Source organism: Lemur catta, chromosome 7, assembly GCF_020740605.2.
Source record: "Lemur catta isolate mLemCat1 chromosome 7, mLemCat1.pri, whole genome shotgun sequence".
NCBI lineage: Eukaryota > Metazoa > Chordata > Mammalia > Primates > Lemuridae > Lemur > Lemur catta.
Genome location: NC_059134.1, coordinates 60,707,647 through 60,728,158, shown reverse-complemented (window position 1 = coordinate 60,728,158; position 20,512 = coordinate 60,707,647). Strand labels below are relative to the sequence as shown.

The window sequence follows — 20,512 nt, the reverse complement described above, 5'->3', positions numbered from 1 at the left end:
ATCATTTCTCTTGTATTTTTGTGTCAGAGGGATTTATGGAAGCAGAGGTCAAAAATAAGGGGAATTAGAACTCTGGGTTTTTGCTATACGCTCCACTCTTGGACAGTTTCCAAACTTCTATACCCCACCTGACACAGGCTTGGAGATTTTCTCTCAAAGCAAAGCACTATAGATAGACTGATAAATAGCAACAGAGAATAAAGATAGATACAGAAATGGAGATATAAAATTTCTAAACATCATTTCTGAGGAAGTGAGGGGGTCACAAGATAAAAGTAGAAAAATGCATTTTGGATGATGCATTTGTATGAAGTGTATGAGGCCTTGTCTGAGAAGCCCAGTTGTGTTGTCAGGATCAACATTAGGGAGTTATCTAGCATGTAAGTTTGCATGGGTCACGGCAAAAGAGTAAGAGAAACACAAATCAATAATCTTATCTCCTATTTGCTTTGTTCTTGCTCATATTTCTTCCACTATGGTGGGTGTTGGGACGGGGAGTTCGGAGAACAGACTCTATTGTCATTATCATTCTCTTCTCTGTCTTAGGACTATGTTTAGACATAAGTCTGGCATCCCTACCTTGACAATACATGTATCCCCAGCCACTATCACAGACTTGGCTGAATTAGTAAATAAACGAGTAATTCACATACTTGTTGTAAACATAAGATACATCAATGCATAAAAAAGAGTTGCATGATATATAAAGAAAAGTCAGAAGACATGTCCTATTCAAATTGTGTAATGAGAGGACTTTACTTTGAGGAGAGACTGGTAAAAAGTCAATATTATATAGACTGGCTTAGTTGAGAAAAATCACTTTCTAATAAGCAGAGATGTCTCGCATGGAACCGGCAGCCCTGGAATGTTGCAAACTACCCAACACTGAGAGTGCTTAGTCAGAAGCTGGACACCACCTTTCAGAATGAGGAAAGATTCCTACATTAAACGTACTATTCATCCTCACACAGGTCCGGAGTGGATAGTTCACCAAAATCCCAATGACTCAGGATAGAAACTCAGATGTTCAGTCTTTTCTTCAGCAAATGCAGTTGGAGCATTTTTGTGTCTTTGGGTGAAGTCACCAGGAGGCCAGTGGATCAAGACTGTGTCAAGTTAGTAATACAAGTGAGGAATCTGTGAAGGGTTGGCAAAGTCAGCACTGAGTCTAGAGGCTACCAGAGGACACAGACGCATGAGTCCTAAATACACTGGGTGCCTCTGAGTTTCAGAACATCATTTATATATTTTTTTCATTATGCCAGGAAAAAACTAAACATGGGGATTCTGGTAGCTCTTCACTTCCTCATACTCTGCCCAAACTCCAACATGCAACCCACTCTACTCTTTTTCCATCTGTCCCTCACTGTATCTTACACATCCTTTTTCAGGAACAGTCCTAAGACTCGCTCACGAATCTGCTTGGTCTTGACACCATAGATGATGGGATTGACCATGGGTGGGAAGAGCATATAGAAATTGGCAAGGAGAATGTGGACGTGTGGAGCAGCCCGGCGGGCCACACGGTGCATGACTGAGGAGATGACCACAGGTGTGTAGAAGGCTAAGATGGCACCTATGTGAGATACACATGTCCCAAATGCCTTGTAGCGTGCTTCCTGAGAGGCAAGCTGTAGAACAGCCTGAAGGATAAAGACGTAAGACAGGATAACAAAGAGCAGGTCCAACACCACAATAAACATGGCCACAGCAATGCCATAGATATTATTGAAGCGAGTGTCCCCACATGCCAGTCTCACCACTGCCATGTGTTCACAGTAGCAGTGGGCAATCACTGGGCCTCGGCAGTAGTGGAAGCGTCTCAGCAGAAAGGGGAGTGGGGTCATTAGTGTCACAGCCCTGGCCACAGCAGCCATGCCAATCTTGGTGATAAGGGCCCTGGTCAGGACCGTGGTGTAGTGCAGTGGCTTGCAGATGGCCACATAGCGGTCAAAGGCCATGGCCAGCAGCACTGCGGACTCCATGATGGAGAAGGAGTGAAGAAAGAACATCTGGACCAGACAGGCGTAGAAGTTGATCTCCTGATCTTTGAACCAGAATAAAGCAAGCATTTTGGGCAGTGTTGAAGAGGAAAGGACCAGGTCAATCATTGCCAGCATGGCCAGAAAGAGGTACATGGGCTCATGGAGGGCCACATCAGCCTGGATGATGAAGAGAAGGGTGAAGTTTCCGAGCAGGGCCAGTGTATAGGCTGAGCAGAAGGGGATTGAGATCCAGAGGTGCAGGTGCTCCAGGCCTGGGATCCCCATCAACAAGAAGAACGCTGGATGGGTGGAGGTGATATTATCGGCTGACATGGCCACTAGGAGTTCTCTTCCTCCTTATCTGCTTCCACAGGGCCCTTCCAGAGAGTATCCAGTATCACAGTTACACTGCTGAAGTTCAAACTCTGATCATTCATGTGGGAAGATTAGCCCTTTTTCCCATTTTTAGACCTTAAAAGAAATTGGAGAATAATCCTAATGTGCATGATGAAACATTATATGTGGTCCTTGCCTTCAAAGTGCTGATAAAATCACTGGGTTGGCAGAACATTTAATACCAACAGAGCAGCCTTATTGAGGAATAAAATAGAAGATCTGTGATCTGCATATGGTCAAAGGCAGCTTTGTAATAGATGTAGATTCCTGCTTAATTCAAATCTTACCCCAAAACATTCACTATCTTTGACTGCTTCCTATCATCCCCCGGCTCAACCTACACTAATTATAAAAAGAGTTTCTGTCCTGAAATGTGAAACTTGGCTACAGGAAAAATAAATACAGCTAGCACGTTCTAATAATTTACTTCCTATAAGTTCTACAGATATTGTTCTAGCAGGGGTTCCTTTGACACTCAAATCTCTCCAACTAAAGCCCTAACTCCGGCTAACTTGAGAACAATGAAAGCCCTTTTATTGTTCCCCTTCACCTAACTTCAGTTTAACTTCTATCCCTACATGTTTCTCCTTTCACCCATTTTCCTCCCTGGCCTTCATGACATTCAGAAGAAGAGATGCCCCACCCCTTCTTTTTTACAAGACTGACCTCTGTCCTTCATGCTATTTTTCCATCTGGGATCCTTACTTTTCTTTTTCTCCCTATCATTGTCATTTCCGTTGAAAGTACTTAAACATTTGTTTCCCAAAATTTTGACTTGTGCCCATTCCCCCTGTTTTCTCATTCTCTGCCTAAAATGTTTCTTTTGAGATTATCTTTTAAAACACTTAGCACAAATCTGAAAGTGCACAGAAAATGCCCATGCTATGTGGATGCTTTTTTGAATTAAGAAAACGAAAGGTTAAGTGTCTTAGTGACAATCACAGTGGTTGGAAATATCAAAATTTAAACTTCAGTCTTGAGAACTCTAGTTTCCTGCCTTCAGGTCCAGTGTCTTAAATCACTACACTCTTCTGCTTCCCTTGTTGCTCCATAAGCAGTGTAAATCCAGCATATTCAAATTACAGAAATATAACTCAAACTCATTATCAAAGTATAGGGAAAAGTTTTAGAATCTAAAGACTTGGGTTTAAGTAATGATTGCACCATCAGTCTACCCACAGAAACTAATATTAATCACTGATATTTTTAAAGTTTTAACTTCCTCACCTATAGATGATGATAACCCTCCCATGATCATCTTTCTCAGTTCTATGAGGAAAGATAAAGCAATACTTGAGAGAATAGTCCTCATAAAATATAAAGCATCATAAAAATACCATTTGTCTTTATGGTTTTCTCTCCCACATGAATCTGCCCTCTTTTTCCAAAATGTTTATCTTGACTAACATCAGCACAATCCTGCATTTCTTGGCCTTATCTCTCTCTCCATCTAATACCCCTCAAATCTGTTTCCCTTCAATGCATAACTTGCTTAAAACTTTGAGTCATTCTCTACCTTATCTGTTCATTTTCAATCCCTTCCAATCAAGCTTCCATCTCAACTATTCCCCTTATACTGCTCTTGTCATTGCTTCTTTATTCCACTCTCTCTCTCTTTTCTATCCTCTTTTATTCTCATACTTCTCTAGGTGCTCTCTTTGATTACTCTTAGCATTTTAAGCATCTATGTTCAGAGAATTCTCAAATGTATAGCTTCTACTCTGAATTCCAGACTAGCACATCCTACTGCTCATTGGACATCTCCACTTAGACATCTCAGAGGCATCTCAAAATACAGCCAAAACAAATCTTATCTCCCCATAAACTATTTCCTCTCCATGCCTTGCCCAGCTTGGTACCTATTACTACCACCCATCCCATAGCTAGGTCCGAAACCCAGGGGTAATCCTTGATTAAGTCTCTTTCCTTTGTCTTCATATCTAATTTAAAAGGCAAGTGTGGTCAACGTACAAAATGTTTCAATCCCTACTCTTCTCCTTTCACCCTGCAAGCACTCTTATCTAAATCACTGTCTATTGTCTAGACTACACAAGCCTCCTAACTAATCTCTGTGGTATGAATCTTGGACCCTCTGTAATAATCCATTTTCTTAATTGCAGCCAAAGAGACCACTTAGAAAGGCAAATTCTATACTAACAGGCCATGGCTAAACCTTCATGGGTGACCATTGTACTCAGGATGGAATCCACACTCTAACTCCGGCTTACAAGGCCCTTCGTAGGAGAGAGGAGGAGAGACTACCCACTTTTCAGCCTCAATTTCTTCCACCTCTCTCTCTATTATGCTTCCGACAGACGCCGGAGCTTACAGAGCTCTCTCCTAGTCAGTGATGGTAACCTCGATCCTGTGCCTGAACTCTCTCTCCCACACTCTTCTCTCCATGCCCTGTGTCTCCCCTATTTTATGTCTTTGTCTCTTTTCCTCTTTCCAGTTTCACTATAAAGACCTGCTCACCCCATCCACTACAGTGTGGCAGACCACATATTTTACTGCCCTGCTGAAAAGCACTTAAGGGATCCATTGCCACAAGAAAAATAAAAACCACTAAACAAACACACTTGCAAACTTCTTCCTGCCTAAACTGTTGGCCTCACTCCTTCCATTCCCCTAAATAATCATCCTAGGTTCAACCACACTGGATTATCTGACATTTCCTGAAACAGTCATGCTTGCAGCTCACTTACCTGGAACACTTTCCTCTGCCCCCGTCATACCTGGCCAAGATCCTGCCACCTTCCTGGGGAAGTCTTCTTGGACTCCTCTAGGCAGATTTTTCTCAGTCATTTCAACAAAGACTTGATAATACACTGAACCAAGTAACACAATGAGAGTACAATCTGCAGTGCCTTTGCGTGTGGCTGTCCATTCACTGGGATATGAGTGCTCTGAATACACAGCTGTGACTTACTCGTTTCTATATTTACAGACTCTTTTGAGCAAGGTTGGTGCTCAGTATTTTTTTAAATGAATGCATGAAAGACTTCTTTCCTGGAAAACTTTTCCCTTCCCCTGCCATTGCATAATACATCATCATATGATCCAAACTGAGATTTACCTCTACAGATTGAAATTCTATGGAATCCCCCATCACTTTTTTGCTACCTCTAGAACAGAATAAATACCCTATTCCTATTAGAAACCTCACCTCAAAGTCTAATGTATATCAATGTATTTTCCCACTATGACTTAGCTTTGGGATAGACAACATGGAAGCCCCAGGACAACAGAGCTGTTTTTTTTTAATATTTACTGCCATTATATCCATGACTCCTATATAGGCACCTGGTAGCTAATTCTTGACCGAATAAAAGAATGGCCACTTGTACATGTTGTTGCCCTACCCTAAGTAAATGTCCCAGTCCCTCCTTTCTGAGTAGCCACCTCTCCCTCACTCCTTGTGTGCTCTGCTGGCCATCTGGTGCTCCATTTTATCTGCACTCAATCTCACATCTTGCCTATTCTGTTTAAAATGCCTAATAATCCACCAACCTTCCCTCTTTCCAGTTTCATCTGAAACAAACTTCTAGTTCCATTCACAATCTGACTCTGCTTATCTGGTCTTCTGCCCAACACCCTTACCTGCTTGGCATGAGTGCATTGTCCAGTTTTTACATGTCATTGTCCTATGTTTGTTTTCTACCAAGATGTCAGAAAATGACAAAAGGAAGCCCATGTTGTTCTTTGTCTTCCCCAAAAGTTCATGGGGCTCCATACCTGGAGAGTATGTAGTCAGTGCTGTTATCTATGTGACAGGCTATCCCTCTATCCTGAGAAGACCTTACAATGATGTTTGAGAAACTTAGTCCCCAAATGGTCTTGGAGGAAGTAAGCCCCAGATCTAAGACTATTCCACATCTTCTGACTCCTACCCTAGGATTCCAGGAATCTGTCTATAGGACCATGCCGCAAAAATATAGCTAGTTGTTGCCAAAACCTTTAATAAGCAAATGTACCTGTCCTTTCCACTCCTTATTTCAGCATTCTCCTTTTTTTCCTGGATTATTACAGCAGCTACGACCGAGGTGTGGCCGTAAGTGGGGAGGGAAGGCAGTGAATAGCATTGGCAAGAGGAGGGATGTGATTAATGTGGTCTGGGGTTATTCAACTAAGGTTTTCTAATGTATTATATAACACAAAAGGGAGCACAGGCCTGAGAGGGAGGGAGGAAAGGGTTTTGTTGTTTTGTTTTGTTTTGTTTTGTTTTGTTTTTCTAATGGTGGGAGGGAAGGATCTGAAGCTTGTAGAAGATAAAGTATCCAAGGAGGAGAGAAAGGTCTCCTGTTAAATGGAGGTGTTACAAGCATGAGAGTGATAGAGAATGGGGAGGTGAGGTGGCACCTGAGGTGAGTGTAGGTTGCCTGGGCATGAGAGCTCCGCAAGAGCTGGACTCTGCTCTGTGCACTCCATGCCCCATCCCCTGACCCAGCCTAATCCCCTCAAACACTAAACACTCTTCTCTCATCCTGTCTCTGCTCAGCCTTTGAGCAGTCCCTCCAGTGATTACTATTTTCAGTCTGATTTCTGCCATTACCCTGGTTACTCCTGTTTTCTCTGCTTGTCCAGCTCATATGCTCTGCCTTGAACTGTGCCCCCAGGAGCCAGCTGGTCTCAGCACAAGACCCCTCCCTGGTCTGCTCACCACTCATCCATCTGTGCCAGCCGCCTTGCTGTGCCCTATGCCTCCTGGTCTTCCCCTTCCACCGCTGGCCCACTGTGCTCTCACCCCTCCATGTGAGGCTCAGTTCATTTTCTGTAGGATTCAGGAAAAATCAGTGCAGTTTCCCTCCTAGTGAGAGACTGGGAAGGAGGGAGTTGGCAAGGGAGGGTCTGGCTACATCCTCATAATCAGCTACTCTTTTACCCAAAGGAAAAGGAAACAGCAGGCTCTGTCCCTAGGGAATATCCAAATGGGCCCCACACTGGGCCTGGCCTCTTCTCTGGGAGTAACTTTAGAGGCATTCTCTGCCCCAGCCTGCAGTCCTCTGGGCTTCCTCATCTGGCTTCCTACAGACCCTACTCCCTCACCATTCTGTGGCATTCAATCATGCCTCCCTCAAGGCAGGGCGTAGTCTTACTCCCATAATAACTGTGCCCTTCTCCACCTTTACCTTCCAGCCCTGCAGTGCCTACTTAGAAATAGAGTCCCCTCAGAATAGCAAATGGCTGCCTACTGCAAGAGTTCTCTGTGCTTTAGAAAGGGTGGGGTTCGGTCATAACTTGGTCAAGGTTATCTATTAGTTTTTTCTTTTTGTCAATTTGATTTGGTTCAGAGTTTGTATGCCCCATTTTGTGGACACAGCTATGGGTTAAAGTAATGGTGAGAGATCTAGGTTTGAGTCTTAGGTTATGACCTTGACAAGGAACTTAACCTCTCTGTTTTTTGGGTTGTCTCTTACAATCCCCATCCTGCCCACCTCACAGGATGAGGGCGATCCAATGAGATAATTGAGAAATGATTACCAATGCTATTAATTATTGCTCAATTATTAATCACTAATAACAAATAATTAATGTCTTCCTATCACTGTTCTTAGAGTTTGCTATTTTGCCATGTTCCTGAGAGAAGTTGGCTTCGCAGGAGCTTCTATGTCCTTCAATCTGAAATGTCTCCATGAGACATCCCACCAGCTCCTACTGAGACTGTATCCTGCCACATCTCCTTCATTACCTCAGAGATATACAGAACCCCCATCAGATGTCCTAACTCTTGTCCCTCAGAGATAAGGACTCACCTTTTTCACTAGGAGTCTCCAGAACACACTGGGTTGAGACAGGGCTTCTACGCAGGCCTTACATTGTTAAAGTCTGAGTTAGGCTTAGGAAATATACTATCTAGAGGGGTTGATCCTAACTTGAGATTCACAAACTGATATTGGGAGCACTCAATGTGGAAGGTACCCAGGCTGGGTTAGGGAAAGATCATGGTAATTCTATACTTATTTTGATGAACTACCCTACCATTTTCCGCAGCAGCTACACTATTTTTACATTCCCACCAGTAATATACAGAGTTCCAATTTTACCACATTCTCATTAACATTTAATGTTTTCTGGGCCTTGATAATAGCCATGTTAGTGGATGTGAAATAGTATCTTAATGTGCTTCAATTTGCATTCCTTAATGATTAGTAATATTGAACATCTTTTTGATCATTTGTATATCTTCTTTGGAGAAATGTCTATTCAAGTCCTTTGCCCTTTTTTGAATTGGATTGTTCAGGGGGTGTCATTGCTCACTTATAGGCGTTCTTTATATATTCTGGACAGTAATACTTTATTTGATGTATGGCTTACAGATACTTTCTCTCATTCTATGGGTTGCCTTTCCACTCTCTTGACAAAAATCCTTCCTTAAACAAGTTTTTAATTTTTATGAAGTTCAATTTATCTATTTTTCTCTCATACTTCTATGTCATATCTAAGAAATCACTGCCAAAAGCTTTCCTGCTATGTTTTCTTCTATGAGTTTTATAATTTTAGATCTTATTTTCAGATCTTTGATCTTTTAGATTTACTTATTGTATATGGCAGGGTCCAACTTCATTCTTTTGCCTGTGAATATCCAGTTTTGTCAGCACCATTTGTTGGAAACACAATAATAATTAATTCTTAAACCCCTTCCAATTCAATGCCATGGCAGCATCTGGCACTTGAGCACTCCCTACCCCCTGGTTTCCTGAACAACACTTTCTGCAGGTTTTCTTCCTACTTCATTAGTGTCTTCCTATGCTGACTAGTTCTTCCCCACTCACCCTGCCCCTGAGTCTCTCTGCTATCTATAGTCATTTTTAGGTGAGTTCAACATTTTTCATAGCTTTAACTGTCCTTTGATGATTTCCAAATGTATACCCTCAACTCAGATATCGCCTCTGAACTTCAAATTGGTAAACATAACTTTCTTACCTAACATCTATTCTTGAGTGTCTAATATGCATTTCTAAGATTACATGTCTAAAATAGAACTCTGATCCCTCTCTTTCTCCACCCCTATACATCTATTTTCTTTCAATGTTTCCCGTTGCACTAAAGCCCTTCTATTGACTGAGTTCCTCAGGCTACAGGCTTCCTCAAAGCCCATCATATTTTCATAAGCCCACATTCAGTCTATCACAAATCCTATCCACTGTATCTTGGTGTATCCCAAATGTAATCACTTCTTATTGCCTCTACTGCCCTCACTCTGGTCTAAGATACCATAATTTCGTGTTTTGGCTATAACAATAAATTTTGAACTAGCTCCCCTTTTTCACCTTTTCCTCCTACATAGAACCCAGAGTAGGCCTTTTAAAGTTTAAATCACTGTGCAACCAGAACCCTGTTCAAAATCTTTTAATAGCTTTCCACCATAGTTCAAACAAAATCCAGTCTTCACCATGGCTCATGATACCCTTTATTAGCTAGACCTTAGCTACCTCTCCAAATTCATCTCCTATCATCTCCTCTCAGTCACTCCACTGCAGCAACTGGCTTGATGATGTCTCTCAAATTCACCAAGCACATTCCAGATGTCAAGGCCTATATGTCTTCTGTTCCTGTCGCCTGGAGTACTGACCTTCATACAGCTGCAAACCTTGTTCACTCACTTCATCAAGATTCCTACTCAATCTGTGGATTGTTTATTTGTTCTATGGTTCCTTGGCTGTGCAGAAGCTTTTTAATTTAATCAGGGCCCATTTATTTTTGTTGTTGCTGTGATTGTCTTTGAGGTCGTCTTCATAAATTCTTTGCCTAGGCTGATATCTATAACAGTTTATCCAACCTCTTCTAGAATTCTTATAGTTTCATGACTTAGATTTGAGTCTGTTATCCATTGTGAATTAATTTTTGTGAGCAATGAGAGGTGTGGATCCTGTTTCAGTCTTCTACATGTGGCTATCCAATTTTCCCATCACCATTTATTGAATAGGGGTTCTTTTCCCCAGTATGTTTTTCGTCTGCTTTGTCAAAGATCAGATAGCAATGAGAAGATGGTTTTATTTCTGGATTCTCTGTTCTGATACCTAGGTCTATGTCTCTGTTTTTGTGCCAGTACCATGCTGTTTTGGTTACTACAGCCTTGTAGTATAGCCTGAAGTCTGGTAAAGTGATGCCTCCCAATTATTCTTATGCTATACATCTGATAAAGGGCTAATAACCAGAATCTACAAAGAACTCAAGCAAATCAACAAGAAAATATCAAACAACCCCACTAAAAATGGCAAAAGACATGAACAGAAGTTTTTCAAAAGAAGACTAATCGCCAATAAACATAAAAAATGCTCAACATCTCTAGTCATCAGAGATTCAAATCAAAACCACAATGAGATACCATGTAACTTCAGTAAAAATGGCTTTTATCAAAGTCACAGAACAACAGATGTTGGCGTGGATGTGGAGAGAAAGGAGCAACTTGTACATTGTCTGTGGGACTGCAAATTAGTGTAACCTCTATGGAAAGTAGTATAGAGATACTTCAAAGAACTAAGAGTAGACCTACCATTTGATCCAGCAATTCCCCTACTAGATATTTATCCAAAGGAAAAAGATATTCTATAATAAAGATACCTGCACTCAAATATTTATAGCAGCATAGTTCACAATTGGAAAGATGTGAAAATGACCCAATTCCCCATCAATACATGAGTGGATTTAATAAAATGTGGCATAGGTATACTATGGAGAACTACTCAGCCATAAAAAATGAACTAATACCCTTTGTAACAACCTGGATGGAACTGGAGACCATTCTTCTAAGCAAAGTATCACAAGAATGGAAAAATAAACACCACATGTACTCACTATTAAACTAGAACTAATTGATCACACTCACATGCACATGTAGTAGTAAAACTCAGTGAAAACCAAGCAGGTGGGAGGGGGGAGGAAGGGATGGTAAATTCACACCTAATGGGTATAATGCATGCTATCTTGGTAATCAGTAGACTTATAACTTTGACTCAAATGGCACAAAAGCAATTCATGTAACCAAAATGTTTGTACCTCTGTAATACTTTGAAATTTAAAAAAGAAAAAAAATAAAACCCTACTCAAATGTCACCTTCTCAAAAAGGCCTATCATAACCACCTGTCTAAAATTGTGCTCCCTGTAATTTTCTATATTCTGTTTTTATAGCACTTCTTACAATTTTTTAATTAAAATTGTATATATTTACAACATATTTTGAAATATGTAAACACTGGAATGGCTAAATGGAGCTAATTAACATATGCATTACCTCACATGCTTTTTATTTTGTATATATGGTAAGAACATTTAAAATCTATTAACAATTTTAATTTCACTTTTTCTTCCATTTTATATATATACTTTTTAGTTTTTATTTTTTTATTTCAGCATATTATGGGGGTACAAAAGTTTAGGTTACATATATTACCCTATTAACTATACTTACCATCATCTGATACAATAGATCTCTTGATCTTATTCCTTCTAACTGAAATTTTGTATCCTTTGACCAACATCTCCCCAACTCACTCCCTCAGCCCCTGGTAACCTCCATTATCCTCTCTACTTCTAAATTCACCTTTTTTAGATTTAACAGGGAAGTGAGATCATATGGTATTTTCCTATGCCTGACTTATTTAACTTAATGTCTTCCTGGTTCATCCATGTGGTGGCAAATGACAGGATTTCCTTTTTTAATACTGATTAGTATTCCATTGTGCACATATACTACATTTTCTTTATCCATGCATCCCTTGATGGACACTTAGATTGATTTCATATCTTGACTATTGTGAGTAATGCTGCCATGAACACTGAAGTACAGATATCTCTTTGAAATACTGATTTTATTTCATTTGGAAATATCCCCACTACTGGGATTTCTGGATCCTATGGTAGCTTTATTTTTAATTTTTTGATAAACTTTTATACTGTTTTCCATACTTGCCATACTAATTTACAACCCCTCTAACCATGTGTAGGTATCCTTTTGATAATTTATTTTCCTTTGGGTAGATAACAAGTAGTGGAATTGCTAGATCAAATGGTAGATCTATTTTTAGTTCTTTCAGAAATCTCCATACTATTTTTCATACAGATTGTACTAATTTACATTCCCACCAACACTGTATAAGCATTCCCTTTTATTTTTTTGTTTGCATCCTCACTAACATTTGTTATTTTTTGTCTTTTTAGTAATAGTCATTCTGACTGGTATAAGATGACATTTCATTGTGCTTTTAACTTGCATTTCTCTGATTAGTGATGTTGAGCATTTTTTTCATATGCTGCTTGGCTATTTTCAAGTCATCTTTTGCTTTTGAAAAATGTCTATTCATGTCCTTTGAACACTCTTTAGTGGTGGTGTTTGAGTTCCTTGTAAATTTTAGATATCAGTCTTCTATTAAATGCATGGTTTACAAATATTTTCTCCCATTTTGCAAATTGTTCACTCTGATCATTTATTTTACTGTGTAGAAGCTTTTTAGTTTAAGTCCCATGTGTCTATTTTTTGTTGTTGCTTGAGCTTTTGAAGCCTTATTTGTGAATTCTTTACCTAGACCAAAGTCCAAAGAGTTTGACTTAGGTTTTCTTTTGTATTTTTACAGTTTCATGTCTTACATTTAAGTCCTTAATCCATCTTGAGTAGATTTTTATCTATGGTGAGAGATGGGGGTCCAGTTTTATTCCTGTGCATATGGCAATCCAATTTTCCCAGCACCATTTATTGAAAAGCTTGTCCTTTCCTCAGTGTGTGCTATTGTAAACTTTGTCAAAGATCAGTTGGATGTACATATGCGGCTTTATTTCCCAGTTCTCTATTTTATTTCATTGATGTATGTGTCTATTTTTATACTAGTACCATGCTGTTTGAGTACTATAGCCTTGTAGTATCAGTCGAAGTCAGGTAATGTGTAATGCAGCTAGCTTTCTTTTGCTTAGGATTGCTTTGGCTATTTGGGCTCTTTTTTGATTCCATATAAATTTTAGGATTGTTTGTTTTAATTCTGCAAAAAATAATGCTAGTATTTTAATAGGGATTGAATTGAACCTGTAGATTGCTGTAGGCAATATGGTCATTTTAATGATATTAATTCTTCTGATCTGTGAGCATGAAATGCTTTTCCATTTGTGCCATTTACAATTTCTTTCATCAGTGTTTTGCAGTTTTCCTTGAGCTTTTTCATCTTCATTAAATGTATTCCTAAGTGTCTTCTTTGTAACTATCATAAATGGGATTGCCTTCTTGGTTTGGTTTTCAACTAGATTGTTATTGGTGTATAAAATGCTAGTGATTTTTGTTTTTTGTATCCTGAAACCATACTGAAAAATTCATTTATCAGATCTAATATGTTTTTGGTGGAGTCTTTAGTGTTTTCTAAATATAAGATAATATCATCAGCAAATAAGGATAATTTGACTTCTTTTCCAGTTTGGATGTCTTTTATTTCTTTCTCTTGCCTGATTGCTCTGGCTAGGATGTCCAGTACTATGTTAAATAGAATGATCAGAGACCACTAGGAACAACGATGTGCTCACAAACGTGAAAACCTAGAAGAAATGGATAAATTCCTGGAAACATACAATATCCCAAGATTGAACCAGGAAGAAATAAAAAACACAAACAAATAACAAGTAGCGAAATTGAGCAGTAATTTAAAAATTTCCCAACAAAAAAAAGCCCAAGACAAATGGATTCACAGCTGAGTTCTACCAAATGTACAAAGAACTAATACCAATCCTCCTGAAACTGTTCGAAAAAATCAAAGAAGGAATTCTCCCTAATTCAGTCTATGAGACCAGTATCACCCTGATACTAAAACTAGGCAAGGACACAACAAAAAAAACTAGACTGATATCCCTGACAAACATACAAGGAAAACTCCTAAATAATACTAGCAAATTGAATCTAACAGCACATCAAAAAGATAATACACCATGATCAAGTGGGTTTTATCCCAGGGATGCAAGTATGATTCAACATATGCAAATCAATAATGACATATATTACATAAACAGTTAAGAACAAAAATCTGAGCATTTCAACACAGAAAATATATTTTATAAAACTCATCATCCCTTTATGATAAAACCCCTCAACTAGGCACAGAAGAAACATACCTCAAAATAATAAAGGCCACATGACAAACCCACAGCCAACACTCTACTGAATGGAAAAACATTGAAAATATTTCTTCTAAGAACTGATAAATATTTTGCTTTATATCATCTAACTTAATCTTCACTGCTTCCCCACACAACTAACATTCGTAAGTTAAGTAGCCCATCCAAAAGAAACACTGAGAAGCAAATATTTAGGCTAGAAGAAGGGGGGGCCAACAGAAAAAATAGTAAAATATTGTAGAATGTTTCTATGCCAAAAAGCCTTTAAAATTATCTGTGCTCAAGGACCTTCTCACCTATCCACACACAACTCTCAGGATAGATCTTCGTGGTCCTATCCTCCCCTCTCCCATCAAGGCCCATATTTTCTAGCTTCAATTTGCTGCCTCTCTCTAGCATCCCAGGGGTCTTTTTAGTGTCTTCATCCCCATGGAATCACTACTCTCAGCTAGAGCCCTAGTAACAGGATAAATATTCCAGCCCTTTTACTCCCCATACTCTAAGCCCTGCAAGACCTGAGACACCAATACTACCCAGACCTGGTAAGTCTGTCTGTATATTCAACCCTGTAATAGGCACACTAAGAACAGACCAAAGACCTGACTGCTACTAAGATAATTTTCTCACTGAGAAAATTAAATTACTTCATATTAAAGGGACTTATAGATGAATCACACTTTTTTTTTTTTTTTTTTGAGACAGAGTCTCACTTTGTTGCCCAGGCTAGAGTGAGTGCCGCGGCATCAGCCTAGCTCACAGCAACCTCAAACTCCTGGGCTTAAGCAATCCTACTGCCTCAGCCTCCCGAGTAGCTGGGACTACAGGCATGCGCCACCATGCCCGGCTAATTTTTTCTACATATATTTTTAGTTGGCCAGATAATTTATTTCTACTTTTAGTAGAGACGGGGTCTCGCTCAGGCTGGTCTCGAACTCCTGACCTCGAGCGATCCACCCGCCTCGGCCTCCCAGAGGGCTAGGATTACAGGCATGAGCCACTGCACCCAGCCTGAATCACACTTTTTGACCACTGCTTTGTGCCATGTAGTGTAATTGGTTCTTCAGATATATGTCTCCAATGGTAACCGCCATAGTAGCATACGAAGTAGGAGTCAACCTCTCCAGGTCACAGATAGGGAAGCAGGTTGAAAGAGTTTACATGACTGAGATCACATAGCTGGTGAATTGTAAAGCTGGGATTTCAATCAGGCTGCCCTCAGTCTTCCATCGATGAGTGCTAAATCTTTGACAGGTAGCTTCCAGATGCTCATGAGTACCTCCAAGATAAAGAACTTTCTCCTTTCCTCATGAGACAGCCTTGTTCCTTGCACTGGGGCTCCTATTCTTACATATTTTATGTAGGACCTTTCTTATACCAAATACCAAAATAATCCAGAACAAAGTGGAGGAGCAAGAGGCATGAAATGGAGTTGTTGTTCTGGAGAGTTATCTGGAGGAGGGAGGCTGAGAGTCTCTCCTTGCCTAATCTCAGCAGGCAGGTGAATCAGAAGTAACATTAGAGTATAGGGAGAAGAGGGTTCACAGATGAGAGTAGAAACCTGCAAGAATCTCTAGCCAGTCACCTTCACCTTGGAGAGGGTTCTACAGTCATGCCCCCACCCCCAGCCTAGACATCAATGAATCAGATGGAAGTGGGAAGCGCTCCTTTGAACATGGTGATGGAAACCTATCTCCTGCCTTGCATCATTTCCGAGTGCCATATAATCTTATCCTGTGTTTTTTTTGTGAGATCTAACTCAAATATTAGTGGAAATCCAGAAGTGAGGGCCCAAAGGCCCTCACCTCAACCTTGATCACTCTCTTGGAATCCACACACATTATGCTCAGCATGTACTCTTCCAACTTCATTTCCCCATCTGTGCAAATGGGGCAGAGACAGAGGAGCTATAGTCATTGTGCTGTGTAGCCCCCAGAGCAAGGATGGAGTAAACCAGTGGTTCAGGGGCTGAGAAAACATGATTCAATTATTAAAAGGCTGAGGTGGAAGAAAAGGGAAGGAAAGAAAGTAGGGCCATCCCATTCACAACTGGATTTTCTCCACACCAGAGAAAAGGCACTGAAGCATGGACACCCCAAAAACAATGTCTTACATAAATGTATGTACCTGTGTCTTAGTACAGCCTTGCTCATGCATTTTGCACAGCAACATACACAGACACAATCATATGCTCAGCCAAATACGCAGTGTGCTCATTGATCAAGTGGAAGAGTTTTACATACACCACTTCAAAAGGTCCCCTCACACTGATTTCTCTGTCCCTGATCCTTCAGCCACCACAAACACTGAAGTGCCCTCTGGGGATAAGATGGTGGAAATTCAGGGAGGGAAATATCACAGAAGGGAAAACAGGAAATACATGGGGGAAAGGATGAGAAGATAGAAAGGGACAAGATTTTCTCATTATCAGAGTGACAGCTACAGTTGACACTGGGATAGAAAAAAGGCAGTTCCTTCCTACAGATCATGTTAAGAGACCTTATCCTTTTCCTTCCTGCCTTTCTCCCCAAAACAGTCTCCTGTGATATCTGGGTATGGGTAGCTGATGCTAGGGATTCTAAGGAGTACTGCAGCTTAAGGTTAGGGGTACAAATAGGCCATCTCTAGAGGGACCAGTTGGTTCCACTGTCTGTTACAATTAGTAAACAGAGCACAGTCATATCCTATTATACTAGAAGCTCTTTTGAGAAAGGACTTTTCTCTTCCTCTACTCTTTTCTTCTCCTATGTTTATTTCTGGTTCTTGATCTCACTGTTTTTTCATCTCTCTCCCTCTGCTGTCCCCTTTCCTGCATTTTTGGTTTAATCTCTCTTCTCTCTCAAATTCTCAATTACTGGCTGGCTAGTATATATGGAAAAAATGAGAAGATATATGTAGGTGAGGGAATATAGGAGAAGTAGAATGTGAGCAATAGATGAAAGATACGGGGAGATGTGTAGAAGCTCAGTATGTCATTTTGATGAAACGTGGGGGTCCATGTTTGCTTTTATAGAGTAATTCTATGTTCCTAATGATTAAAACTTACTTCTCATTCCCTTTATTTCATGTACCTTTGATTTTTGAGATAATATACTTTGCACACAATCATTTCTCAATTATCTTATCCTATACTGTTGCCAAATCAGCCTGACACCCACCACTGACCAGTCATGCCTGATTACACCTGTTTCTACCAGCATCCAGATAGGACACCTGAAGCAAGCACAGGATCCTTGTACTAAACATGAGCCAGGCAATCTAATGGTTGTAGCAACTTCCCAGAGACTCAGCCCCTCATCTATGTTTTTCTGTTCCTGGTCAGAACCTAGGTTCTGAGCCTCATCCATGAGTTTATTATGGGCTTAATGGCTTGAAAAATCCATCCAGGATTTCCCTGCCTTTCTTTCAGTCCTTATCTTCCCATCTTGAAAAGTAACCACATTTGAGTCTTCCATTGGATCTGCCTATTTATCATTAACATTACCTTTATATTGTCATACAGGCAGATGAATCAGAAGAAAATACTAGAGTATAAGCAAAGAGTAGAAAACTGTAAGAGCCTCTAGCCATGTACTTTCACCATGGAGACAGTTCTGCAGTGACCATGACCCAAGAATCACTGGATCAGGCAGAATTGGAAAGGGCTCCTTTAAACCTTGGTGATGGTAACCTACCTCCTGCCTTGCATTACTTCCCAGGGCCCTATAATCTTCTCATCCTGGATGTTTTTCATAAAGTCTAACTCGAGTATTTTCTGCTGCCATTCAGCCACAGCATAAATATGAATCCCAGCTGCTTCATTTCTTAGGGCTTCCTAGGGTTCAGAGCAAGGCAGTGAGGTCTTCTCTACTCACCCTACTTTGGCTTGGCCATGAAATTTGCAAACCACAGTCAACAGAACGCAACCTCCTTTCTGCTCGTGGGAATTCCTGGCCTGGAGGCATCCCACTTTTGGATTGCTTTTCCCTTCTGTTCCATGTATGCCCTGGCAGTACTTGGCAACATGGTGGTGCTCCTGGTGGTACGTTCAGAGCCTGCCCTGCATCAGCCCATGTACCTCTTCCTGTGCATGTTGTCCACCATTGACCTTGTGCTGTGCACCTCCACTGTGCCCAAGCTCCTTGCACTTTTTTGGGCAAACGCTACTGAGATTGCCTTTGGGGCCTGTGCTGCTCAGATGTTCTTTATCCATGGCTTCTCGGCTGTAGAATCCGGTGTCCTGCTAGCAATGGCATTTGACCGCTACTTAGCCATCTGCCGGCCACTGCACTATGGGTCGTTGCTGCCCCCAGAGTCTGTGGGGAAGCTGGGGGCTGCAGCTGTGCTTCGTGGCTTGGGACTCATGACCCCACTCACCTGCTTACTGGCAAGACTGAGCTACTGCAGCCGAGTGGTGGCCCACTCCTACTGTGAGCACATGGCTGTGGTGAAGCTGGCTTGCAGGGGTACCCAGCCAAACAATATCTATGGCATCACTGCTGCCACACTGGTGGTGGGCACAGACTCCATCTGTATTGCTGTCTCCTATGCACTCATCCTCCGAGCTGTGTTAGGCCTCTCCTCCAAGGAGGCAAGGGCTAAGACCTTTGGCACTTGTGGCTCCCACCTGGGTGTCATCCTTCTCTTCTACACACCAGGACTCTTCTCATTCTACACACAGCGCTTTGGCCAGCATGTGCCCCGGCACATTCACATCCTCCTGGCTGACCTCTACCTGGTCGTGCCACCCATGCTTAACCCCATCATCTACGGCATGAAGACCAAGCAGATCCGGGATGGGGTCTTCCGACTGCTAAAGTGGGGCCCTGCTCAGTCATAAAGTTTTCAGTCCCACCTTGGAACTAACTTCTCCTCTTAGTCATTGGTCAATGTTTAAAAAGACCAGTGGCTCCCAGCATGATGGTGAGACAAGCCCACACTCAGTGGTATCCTGACTTTGATAAGGAGGCATAGCGTAAGTCAGATGATGGAAGAAGGAAGAGGTATTTCCTTTCTATGATGTAGACGCAGTTACAAAGCTCAGGGAGCCCCTGTCTAATGGGAAATATGACTACTAAACTGATAATAGCCTCCCAGGGAATCCAGTTCTGCTGTCTGACATCGTTTCTACCTTCCAGAGACCTTAATAAAATCAGATAGGGCTGCTGGTCTGACAAGAAGAAATAACCATCATCCACTGGCAAGTGTTCCTACTCTGACAGAGCTCAGAGGTATCTATGTATCCCTAAGTCTCATTGGGGAGAAATGCAGTCATACACTCATACAGAGAATCAGAGAGGCAGAGACAGAGCTCTCAGTAATTGGCCATAGGGACAACAACAATGAAACAATAATCATGGGCAAAGGTCCAGGGCAGGGGAGGGACCAGGGCCCTTCTTTGGGGAAAAAACAGGGAATTCTGCCCGATTCGACTTCCTGAGCAAGTTTATAAAAATGAAAGTGATGGCAGCCACTAGAAGGCCCCGTAGATTCCAAAGTTCTCAGGTTCTTACATCCCTGCCCAGAATTTTCAGGCAGAGATGTCTCAATTGGTATTTCGTTCCTGGATAAAGCATTTTAATAAGCTTGGAAAGAGCTTAGACAGTAGAACAACTCTAGCAGGCTCGGGATGACCTAGGCCCCAGAATTTCACCAGTAGCAGCAATGGATTAGTTTAACACTCTGCAGTTGCACCAAGAGGATAGGCACCATCTGAAGAGGAGCATATAATTCATTACCCACAATTTACAGAGCCAGAGGGAGAAGATTAGGAAGGCAGTAATTTGTCCAAGAAGGCAAATAAATGCCCAGCCAGAATTCAAACTCAAATCTTTCTACTTCCAAATTCTGTGCTTTTTACTCTTTACCAGGTGAGTTTCTAGAAATCTAGGCCCTGGGATTAAGAATCTAATACACTCTAATCCAGGGGTGAGAGGATAATTTTTTTTCCAATCATCACTGACATTGCTGAGAACATGCAATACACCAATCACTATTCTAGGTGTCGGAATGATGATTCAAGAAGATAAATCCTTGGCGACAGCTCTAATATGGGACCTCAGCA

The 20,512-nt window shown here is 41.1% G+C and overlaps 2 protein-coding genes across 2 annotated transcripts; one reads left to right on the top strand and one right to left on the bottom strand.

Annotated features, from left to right (window-relative positions):
* Positions 1-1,292: 1,292 nt before the first annotated feature.
* LOC123641246 (olfactory receptor 52K1-like) lies at positions 1,293-2,363 on the bottom strand. Its single transcript, XM_045555797.1, has one exon. The coding sequence runs from the start codon at positions 2,316-2,318 to the stop codon at positions 1,374-1,376; it is 945 nt and encodes a 314-aa protein (XP_045411753.1). The 5' UTR covers positions 2,319-2,363; the 3' UTR covers positions 1,293-1,373.
* A 15,977-nt stretch (positions 2,364-18,340) lies between these two features.
* LOC123642227 (putative olfactory receptor 52P1) lies at positions 18,341-19,288 on the top strand. The gene has a single exon (XM_045557143.1). It carries the CDS (start codon positions 18,341-18,343, stop codon positions 19,286-19,288), a length of 948 nt encoding a protein of 315 aa, XP_045413099.1.
* The last annotated feature ends 1,224 nt before the right edge of the window (positions 19,289-20,512 follow it).